Raw genomic sequence first — 11581 nt, 5'->3', positions numbered from 1 at the left:
TCATTCCCCTACCAAGAGGAAGAGGGTGTGTGTGTGTGTGTGTGTGTGTGTGTGTGTGTGCTATACAAAACTCACTCATGCTGACACTGGCAGGTGAACACTTCACTGTCATCATTTGCAGTTTATAGTAGATGATGTGGATTTAACATATTCAACTGTAATAATTGTATGCTGTGATATATTTAAAGTTATTGTTTCTTCTACTTCTACCGTGACCTGGTAAGAGTGGGCAAAGTCACGTGAAATGGGTCAGGCTGTTGTCACATGGTTAGTGTTTGTTTGTTGATCGTCTGGAGGGAGGGGTCTACACACTCCGAAAGAGAGCTGATGGATGGCTGTGCTTGTCCATGAAAGGAGTTAATCTACAGACAGGACATCGCAACCGGCGCTGCCCATAAAATATGGAAATCCCAGCCGTTAATCTCAAGGTACTTTAAATTGTTTTTACGGAGTGTAGTGGTTGCTGTTGTGTCGCGTTGAAATCAGAGTTAGCCGAGTCGCTACTTTTTCAGTGGATTTTCTGGCAACTTCACCATTACAGAAATGGACACAGTTGGGACATTATTTCATGCCATGATGCCTGTTAACTTCTGATTTGTTGTTGTCATTTATAATTATATTGAATGTGTTTTTCTATTTATAGTAATGTAACCGCGAATTCAGATAGATCGTTTAGCTGCTCATATGGATTGAAAAGTTTTAGCTTGCTAGCTGGAAAGGTTAATATATATTTTCAATTGCAGACAGCCTGTTTGCTATTTAGTTATGTCGATAATAGCAAAAATGCAGAAACATATTTCGTCTGTCCTGCAGGCCATAGTTCTGGTACATTGGCTTCTGACCACCTGGTGAGTAGGTTGGCCGCTTTTCGACTTACCACGCACCTGTGGAATTTCACTTGCTGAACATTCCAGATGGAGGAGGTGTCACAGTCGGGCAGTTTATTTGTTGCAGAGGGGGATGCGTAACTCACCGGTGGCTTGCGTAGTTATGAACTATAGATACTTAATTAAAAAAAATCTCTTAAATCCTGAAGTTATACTGTAAAAGCACGTGAAAATGAGTCCCACTATTGACGCGCGTGCAAAAATATGAACAATCATGTGAAGTAAATACTTTGGCTTCACTATACAGATCAGTCGCCCGAAAATCTCAGACTTAACATTTAAAATCTGAGAAAGTGGAGGCCAGGTCGACTGTGTTCTGGTGTCAGGGTAAAGCAGGTGCTGCAAAGACCCACTAATCCTGACTTCATCTTAACGTATTAGTCTAATTATCAGTGTCCACCGTGAGTCCACACAGATAACAGAAAGATTATTGGATCTGCTCACTTAGCTCTGATCTAATATCCATGGTCAAACACTATTTTGATACTGCTTTGCATTTTCCATACAATACCATACCAAAGCCATGTGTATATATTAAAAAAAAAAGATTATTGCAATATTGTCAGTCATGCTTGTGTGTATTTCTACCTGTGCATGTGTACATGTGTGTATGTGTACATGTGTGCATGCATGTGTTTACAGGGCATACATGGCCTGGCTGCCCTCCTCCTATGCGTGGGGAAACTTCAGTATGCTGGCTGTGGGAGTGTGGGCTGTTGCCCAGAGAGACTCTCTTGATGCTGTGTTAATGGTGAGGGGAAAGCTGAACAGCATTTTACGTACAACAGAAAATGAACAGTGCAGTTATACTTATACTTATATATAAAATGGCATGGCATGGCCTTGATGGATTTTGTATAATAAGCTGTTTGTAGGAGAGGACCTTTGGCTCTCTACCGAGTGTTATACATGTTTGAAGACAAACTGCAAATTTTTTACTCTTTCATGCTGTCCTGAGCTTCTAGTGTAGGTTGCTTCATTGTACTGCTTCATTGTACCCCCCCCAAAGTTTCTCATTGGGATGGCCGTGACCGTTTTGACGGACATCGTGCATTTTGGGATTTACTATCCCCTGGCGGAGGGCCTTCCAGACAGGAATCGGGACACCTTCCGCTTCAGCGTGGGCATGGCCATCCTCAGCCTGCTGCTCAAACCCGTCTCCTGCTTCTTCCTGTATCAGATGTACCGCCAGAGGGGCGGAGAATACAACGTCAATTTTGGTGAGCAGCAGGGACCCGGGCGGGTGGGAGGGTGTTAACGTGTATCACCATGGCTTCCTGATGAGGAGCAGGTCTTGGAACTCAAAGGTTGTTGGTTCGATTCCCAACTGGGACGCTGCTACTGTACCCCTGAGCAAGGTATTGGGATTAAATTCAGATTAAGTATCAAACTGTATAACTGGATGTAAAAGCATGTTGGATAAAGGTGTGTGCTGAGCAAATAATGTAATGACAAATGAGGTTTGCATTTTCACGTCTCACGGAAACCTCCAGTGACAATGAGGTAGACTCATTTGTGCAGACCTGAACAGAAATGGCACAGCAGTTGGAAGAGGTTGCGTCCTTTAGCACAGTTTGATGTGTATGCAGCCTTTGCGGATTTAGTGGAGGATAATTGAAGAATCAAGATTTGGCTTGTAATTACTTGGCAGTCTGGTTTACAAACAATGGAGCTATTTAATGTTTGCTTGGCCGTGCTTAAAGTGAGCATTGAGCTCACAAGCTCTTAGTCCCAACACCACACAGGGATATTTCAAAGTGATTCAGCTAAATTTGTTCAAGTTTGTCACAAGATGGATGTTTCTGATTTGGCTGCAATTTAAACTATGTTAAATTGTTATGCAATGTTAGACTATGAAAGCTGTGCCCAGACACCCAAAAGCAAAATACACAATATGAGTAATTAAATAGAAATATTTATTTATGTTTAGATCAAGCACATATAAGATTGAAAGCATCAGCATTTTGTCTTGAAATGTCTCTATCAATAGCCTCACATCCTCACATATAAGTAACCCTTGAACTTAATTTAAACGGTTGCCAACTTTCCATTCCTTCCTCATTGCTTTTACTGTACATGCAGACCTAGTACAGATTTAACTGTGAAATTTAGTTAACAGGGAATTATGTTACATTATGACCAGTGTCACATAGTTATGCAGGGGAAAAACTGCAGATGGTTCACATGATCTCCAGTCTTTGGGAAATATCTATAAAATCAACAGACTGTTCATTCCTGTTTAGTTCCATCATTTTTGGGGTGAATTACAAAATGAATGCTAATATTGTGGCTCGTTAATTCCCCTATGAGGTTTGTAAGCAGGCAGGGATATCACACATATGGACTGTGTAATCATGAAAGGTGATAATTGGAACAGAGGATATAAATGTTATGGGTGGTAGTTTTTTCTTTAGAAGGAAGTATCTTCTATTCCTTTTCAAGTTAGTTCATTGAGAGGTGAGCAGCATCTGTAATATCTATAGGATTTGATTGTTGCAGTGGCTAGAAATACCTGTTCTGCCTATCAGTGGGTACAGAGTTTTGAACTTATGGCAGAAGTGTAAGAGAGCTTATATGTATCCTTGTTCAAAAAAAGATGTGCTAATCTGTAGTACCTTAAAGGTTTGCCTCTGAGCTTTGAGTAATTAAACATTAAATTAATTAAGCATTAAAATCAAGAAGCTGTGTGTATACCTGTGCATGCCCACATGTGCTCACAATAATGAAAGGAAAATGAACTATTATGTAAACGCTGTTGTTACAGTAACTATATAGATGGGTCTGAGTCAAACTGCTGTTGCTTATTCTGTATTTATTATTGCCGTACTCTGGAGTGTGTGATATTCAGACTGTGCCTTCCGTGTCAGATATACATCCAGTCCGTAGGCCTCTAATTTATCACTTCAGTAGGTATTCTTTGTTGATTCAGCAGGCAATCACATCCACCAGCCTCGTCCCACAGAAGTTTAGGGTTACTGACTTTATCTGGCACATTTTCCTCACTATATATGCCAAGGGCCATTGAGGGAACTTAATTTAAATCTGGCAACCAATATTTCAAATACACCCTCGCTTGAACTTCATCATCTGTTTTTATTAAAAGGCCACTGCCACACAGTTCAATTCATTTTGGGGCTTATGATTTTACAAACTGCTCTTCACTTTCAGAAGAAGAATTTTGAAATTATTAAAATTGGATAAGGCATGTATTATTTTAAGCAACGGATTTAACTTGTTGTTTATTTCCTGTGGATAATGTAGTCCTTTTGCTATTTGCCCTACTTTAATGAATACTGTGCATAATGTTTTTGATGGTATGATGTTATAACATGCAGAGTGTGCCTTGGCTTTTAATGATGTTTGTGATCATTTTGAATTATCTCCCTGTAGATGTCTTGCTTCCTGCTTTCACCACATCTTCACTGCCTCCTGTGTTTAGAGGTGTTGTCCTCTGCCTTTGACCCTGTCCTCTGTCTGTCTCTCTCTGATTTGTTCCCCATGCCTCTTGCCCCTCAGATTTCGAGACCTCAGTGGACAGTCGGTGCACCACGGATAGCGCCGACAGTACCCCTTTTGGTCACCGATACTGAACACCTCCCCCATGTTCTTCATATATGCTAGGACAGTGACTTCACTTTCTTAGTGACTTTTTCCGTGGATCCACTGACTGTTCCCCTTGCTAATAATAATAACAATATTTTAAATAAGTGTTATTATGGTTAAAACTGTGGGGAAATGTTTTTGCAAATGAAGTATGGATGTTTTTACAATATCTGGCTATCAATGAAACAGGTGCAACCAGGCTAGTTTGTCACTAGTGAGCTACAGATCCCAACAAGCAAGTAAGAATAGGAGTCAGGCAGTTGCAAGGAAGTGAAGAAATCCCTCGTAGCATGTTCAATCAAATTTCACTCAGACAGGGAGCTGTTGTCATTCTCTATCATGCTTTGGTATGTTCTAGAATTACTGAAGAATGTCCTCTCATTTGTTACATGTTTTTCCTGCTGTTTACATGTGCTTCTCTGTTGTGTGAACTACTCTGCTGTGTAAACTGCTTCACTTTGTAAAGTCAAAATTGCCATGATCATAGTCATTCCATTGCATCATAAAAATAACATTTTCTTGTATATCTGTGTGTGTGACTAACTGATACCTCATGCTTTTACTGTGAAATATGTATGTCTCCTTTTTTCTGTTTTTTTTTTTTTTAACCCACCAGTTGTCTTATCCTGTGCTTGTATTTGTCTCTGTTCTGTTTCTTTATGTGCATTCATTTTTAATTTGTTATTTTCCATTTAGTTGGTAATGTTGAAAAAAAAAATGGGCGGTTACTTTAGAAAGTCAAGTGCCATAGCTTTAGTGATGTGGAGAGAAAAAACAGTTTAGTTTTTTGTTGTCAGCTTCAGTCAAAGGTTAAGATACTGATTCTGAATGGTTTCTTAAATTATCAATGTTAACTCTTCAAAATATAAATACAACTATTTATGTATTAAATATTTATTGTAGTTTAAACACTGACGTATACTTTAGTTTACATATTGCTGAATTTTTGAATGTAGTAATTAGGTAATTAAATGTTACATAGGTTATTGTGGGTTGATCATTGTAATTTCACTCTCAAAATCACATAAGAGGTTCTGCTAATCACTGTCTCTCAGTATTTCGAGAAACAGTATGGCTGTGTCATGTGGCTTTGATCATATTGGTCTGTTTGTTTGTGTTTTTTTTTACTTAAATCAATCATGTTAGACCTTTCAAAGGTCAACCAAGAAAATCACAGCTTAACTATAGGGAAACAGGTCCTGAGAATGTGTAACACTGCAACAGCTAAGATGGTAGCACTCCCCCAGGTGAAATTCTCCAGCTCTAGTAAATGTATACCTTCTTTCAGTTAGATAAAAAAAATTCTAAAGGGGCTTACAAGAACATTAGTGGGGAAAAGCAGAAGCATTTAACAGGACTGGACAGGACTGGAAACCTCCAACCAAGTCTCTAGAAGAAACTAGAAGAGCTTGAATATATTTCATTGATTGCTATTTCTGCACCACAACAGATCGCAGAGTGAGTACACCACAGGAAAATGGCAGAGAGAAAGGCAAAAACGGCGGGAACCCTGAGAAGACTTTGGGAGGGGCGGTGTATGGTTATCCCTCGAAGGACAGTAGCACAGTTGAAATAGATGTTTTGACTTCAATCGATGAAAAACTCAACAAACTCGACATCCTTGATCTCCTTAAATCAGACACAACGGAAATGAAGGCCAGCCTGAGATACAGTCAGCAAATACTGGAAGAGCTGAAGACTGGAAAGCCAAGGGGTAAAGGTCCTGTAACATCATGAAAAGTAAAGTTGACAACATTTAGAACAAAACAGAAAAGATGGTCAAAACCTGGGATGGCATAATTTCTGTATCACTCATCGGAACTTTGTTGGACAAAGCTACAGGAATTTTTGTTTAGAAAAAGAACTCTGGCTCAAATGTCAGTTTTGAAATAATAAAACCGAGTAATTCAAATTGGGATTTATTTATGAAAGAGTGGTCTTAATTCGGCAAGCATGTTGGACAGAGAATAAGATATTTGACCTTGGTAAACTGCCAAAAAAAATCTGTAATACACTTTGTCAGTCTTGTGACACGCATGGTAAATACTTCTTTGATCATTATTCCTAACAGAAAAAGGTACCTGTCCAGATGATATGACAGATCAAAAAATAACTTGTATTGTCTTGTATTGTCTGCAGTGTTTTGTTTTTTACACATACTGTAGCTGGCATCCATTGTTATTAATGCAAAAAATCATAATTCCAGGCCTTGCTTTTGTCATAGCATTTTCCATGTCTAAGATATGAATAATGAATAAATCTGTCTGAATGTGCCATATTCTCATGGAATATGTATATCTTCACAAGATGAAAAACCACAGTGTCCCCCTTATGGTAGTAAATGATTATGCATTAAAAAACTTTACTTAAAAGTATAAAACTCCAAGATTTACTTTAAGCATAGTAAACTTAGAGTTTTATATTTTATTTAAGCATGTGTTGCACTTTTTTCCTACACATTTTTAAATAATTTTGTTCTTTGACACTGGGTAATTCACTGAAACTTGCAGAAAAATCACTTTGTGGTGAGGGCCCAGTGCTTTATACTGTTAGGGCCAGTGGGGTAAAATGGCTAACCCGTGGTTCATAACCAGTGGTTGAATGTAACCAGTTGTTGCCAAATTAATTTTAACCCATTCCACTGAAAATCAATACCCAAAATGCTTTTCTCCAGCTGCATAGATGCATTCATTCTTTTGTTGATATAATGCCCCCCAAGGATGAGGAAGCATAATATAGGTTCCATTCTCCAATGGAGGGCTCAACCTGTCCAGTGATCTGGGTTCAGGGTGATTGATGAACCATCACGGAATTACAGCCACAAGGTCTCCTACCCTCGTGTGCAACCACTATTTAATATAAACTTCAGTGCTGAAATGAAATACTGCAATTATTTTGCAATGGCCTGTTTGCTCCTTAGGGTTCTTTTTTTATTTATTATGATCCACAATATATTGCTTGGTTAGCTACCATGGCTAGGTATTCTCATCAATTACAAAGGTGAATGTGTGAATCAACTTACCCCACTGATCCACTGGTAAATTCCCTTGCTGTTTTTGCTTTAACTCTGTCAGTCACTTAGGTTTTTTTGTCTGGACTGATGACATTTATTTTTGTGGAAGAATGAAATGTTTTTGCCTTTAAAGACTGTGGTGATGATTGGTGAACTGAAATGTTGAATGCATCCTTATACAAAATGCTTTTGCAGGCCTGGCCGCTCCCAGTTGCTTTAATGATAGGCACACCTGACTTTAGTTGTTCTATGGCAACGTGACAGGCGCAACTCAAATGACTGAATTATGCTGAGTCCTTAAACCTGAGACTTGTATAGTGCCTTTGTCATACCTTTTTCAAAGCAAGACATTCAGCAAGTTACCACACAGTTAAATGCCGTACCAACTAAAGTGTGTTCATAAGAAAAAAAAATAAATAAAAAGAACAGACCTCCTTCAAACAGAGAATAAAGGTCTTCAGACATGAGCATGGGAGATGAAACTCAGAGAAATTGTTAGTTTTTATACTGAAAATATTACATTTAATAGGTCAATTACAAACAATAACAAAACAGATTTACTGTATAGAATTCCTGTCCCCTTACTTCTGGAAAAAGCACTAATAGATGAAACAGAACCACAACAATACACACCACATGCTCATGTGGTACAAAGACATCTACCACCAAAGCTAAGTTGTACATACTCTAGTGCTCCAGGCGATGATTTTGAAATAGTCATCTGGCTGCTATGTAGTACTTGACCTCTTCTGCTAAGCACCTCAGGTTCTGATCGCTCATGTTTGCTGTAGTCTTTTTGAACTCTATTATAAAATTGGAGAGTGTGCCCTCATAGATCCCTAGAATGGATGGAGTTGTTGTGTGCAATGATTTATTTGAACCACTAATAGCATTGACATTTCCTGTGCAAACCAAAGTATTTTGATTGGTTCAAACGAGTCAGGTTTGATAGCACACAGTGGATCTAACCATTATGGGGTTCATAAAGTGTCAGTCTTCCATCACCAGATTGAGATGCAAAGAGCCTACAGTTCCCGTGAGGTATCAGAGCCTCAGGTGTTTTGCTTAAGGAGGCAGGTGAACTTAATTACCAATTAGCAGCCATGCGACCCGAATCATAGTTCCTATGGTGAAATGGCTGCCATCTCTTAAAGAGGTGCACAGTGTCTGGAGCACAGCCCCTCAGGCTGATACAACGTTTATTCGTTTTTAAGTGTCAGTAATTAATATGTGTATTCCCAGTGCATCGGTGCTGTGTTATGGGTTATATTCAAAGTAAGTATAGGCATTGAAGAGGTATCATAATTGGAAGCTACACATTGGCTGTGCGATAATTGCATATGGTCACTTGGGAGAAGAGATGCAAGTTGAGAGGAAAAAAAAATCTCCCTGGAGGTGTTAACCTTGCTGAGTTGGTATGTTTCTGAATTGAATGTGCAAGCCTTGTTTGTACTTCATCAGAAGATACATTGAAAATTAAGTGAATTTAAAAGTGCCAGGAAGATGTTGAGAATTTGTGTTTTTGTTTCTTTCTTTTAATTCACCTTATTGCACTGGACAGATGCTGCTTTTTCTTGCATCTCTGTGTTTTTACATTAACACTGTCTGTTTAGTCTTTGAATCATTCATGGGGATACTTTGGAAGCACAAGCCCATATTCCTTTTATAATGAAACACGTCTCCCTGCAGTGGCCATTCACTCCCTTTAGTTTTAAAACAATCTAAGAAAGCGGTATAAAAGCCATTAACGACATTATATTACCCATGGCCCACAGTGCATGACCAGAGCTTTCACATCAGAAAATGAGTCTAGTCATTTTAATTTTGTTGTTATTGAATACAGTCTCAAACAACTTGCTTACATAAACATGTTTTTAATTCTACTGTTCAGGCTGATGTGTTCAAGAGATTTCAGTGTTTTATTTCATTAGGAATAGTCATTTTCTGCAGAGTAGATGTTAATTTTGTTCAAGGGAGAAGTTACACATTTTGCTTTCCTCTTAATTTTTCCAGTGTAAGATGTCTGCCCATAAAGTGTGTTATTTCTATAACATTTTTCCTCAGCAGTGTTTTTATTAATTGTTTGAAGTGATTATTGGGTCATTTCATGTGAGCTCAGTCAACTGAAGTATAAAAATCAATGGTTTTCAAGAAAAGTAAAAGAATCACTTGTTTTCCAAGAAGGAGAAAGAGGCTCACATTCATGTCAATGTCATGTCAAAAATGTATCCCTCGTGCTACCTTTAACAGAAATGGTGAATACATGCGAAAGGAGTGCTCTCCTTTTGATTGATTTCGATTTTTATGAGCCAATATAAAGGTGCGCACAGACGTTAGACTAAAGCTTTACCAGATGAATTGATGCATGTCTTTTTTATCCTAACAGTGGTCCTGCATTCACAGGTTAAGGAAAACTACAGCTATGTTTGTTTGCTTGTGTGCAGTTGCTTTGTATTCCCTCTGCTGTGTCTGAGACTGTGGATATAGTTGGGGGAGCAATTTCACACCTGCTTAATGTATTTTCTCCAGGTTATGTTGTGATATTTTTTCCATCCCTTTTTTCACACTGCTGTGAAAGCCTTCTGAGATGAAGTGAGACCAAACATAGGGGTGAGAGGAATGAGATAAGTGTTATGTTACCAAACACTATGGAACTAAGGTTGGACCTCTAATAACCACATGACATGTATGTTGGAATGCACGTGCAAATGTAAAGAATAGGTAATGTACTTGGGTGTGTTCATTAAGCAGTGTGGTTTCTGCGAGTCACCTTGGGGTTGTCTCATGGTTGACTGTTTCAAACCAGTGTTTGTTGTTAATTCTAGTCCTGGGGATTCGCAGCGTATGCTAGTTTTTGTTCCAGTTGGTTCTCGGTTCATTTAGGCTGTTGAAGGACTGTTTGCATTAATATAGTAATAAAGTTGCTTATTCAACATATTGCTATAATATCTGCCGTTGGGGGATGCTGTGTCAGTTGAGTTTAAGTAAATGTTTAATTTGTTCAATTATTTTTCTAGGCCTGGTGAACTACTAATTTAAATAAAGTTGACTACCTAGTGTATTACTACTGTGTATTACTAACTTGCTTAAGGGTCACAGAAATAATTTAAATATACACACACTTTTGTTTGTATCTTTCAGTTAGAACACATTTCTGACAATCCATGTCTGCAATGTAGAATTCAGAACAGATATTAGACCCAGATCTCTACCAAATTAATTGCTGAATCAAACCTCCATAAATGAGAGGAACAAAATAACACAGAAAAACCTGGCTTGAGAAACAGTTTTAAATCATCATAGTTTTGATTTGCTGCCCAAAATTTGAAATGCATTCTTCATCATGACATGCGGTGAATCTTGTAGTGACACTACCTTGTGTCCTTCCAGGATTCCCTAGCATAACAAGGGACAGGGACTCCTACGAATCCATCGATCAGCCAGACCAGTCCACCTCTTCAGAAACTCCCTGAGGAAGAAAACCTCAGCAAGAAGAAGGAGGAAGGCTCCTATTGGCCGAAAAAGAGGTCACGGAGAGGTCATACTGGCTGACTGCTCCTTAAAGGCTTGCACAGAGTATTATGGTTATGTGTGTGGCTTTATGAATGACAGCTAAAGTGTCCCATGTTGGCCATGCACAAAGTGCAAACATTTTACTGGAATATGTATGTGATTTTTTTTTTTCAATGTAGACTATGCAAAACACTAGATCATAGTGATATACTATGCCAGACTAGATTACAGGGAATGTCCTTGTTGTATATAGGTAAACAAATTTACTGTTAATTTTTTATAGCTTCAAGCTGATGAATATAAATAGTTAAATATATTTTGAAAATGTTAGATATGTCTTTGTTTTTTCTTTTGTTTCCCTGACAGAATTAGTCTTGATGTACTACAGGCATCCAAGATTATATGTCTGAATTTTAAAAATACATCGTAACACAGATAACTATAAAAATATATCCATTCAGAGAGATGATGTGGCATACTTGGGGAGAAAGCTGTATGTGGGAGCCAATGTGCAAACTCATATATCCATCTAACAGGCAGTTGTCAAGCCTTAGCTTTGCTTGTT

The 11581-nt window shown here is 38.3% G+C and overlaps 1 protein-coding gene across 1 annotated transcript; it reads left to right on the top strand.

Moving 5' to 3' along the window:
- The first annotated feature begins 367 nt into the window (after positions 1-367).
- LOC118780089 (type-1 angiotensin II receptor-associated protein-like) lies at positions 368-10976 on the top strand. Its single transcript, XM_036532401.1, has 5 exons — positions 368-428; positions 814-848; positions 1530-1638; positions 1897-2107; positions 10894-10976. Exons 1-5 carry the CDS (start codon positions 402-404, stop codon positions 10974-10976), a joined length of 465 nt encoding a protein of 154 aa, XP_036388294.1. The 5' UTR covers positions 368-401.
- Positions 10977-11581: the final 605 nt, after the last annotated feature.

Source organism: Megalops cyprinoides, chromosome 7 (genome assembly GCF_013368585.1).
Source record: "Megalops cyprinoides isolate fMegCyp1 chromosome 7, fMegCyp1.pri, whole genome shotgun sequence".
Lineage (NCBI taxonomy): Eukaryota > Metazoa > Chordata > Actinopteri > Elopiformes > Megalopidae > Megalops > Megalops cyprinoides.
This window is presented reverse-complemented; position numbering and strand designations above follow the sequence as displayed.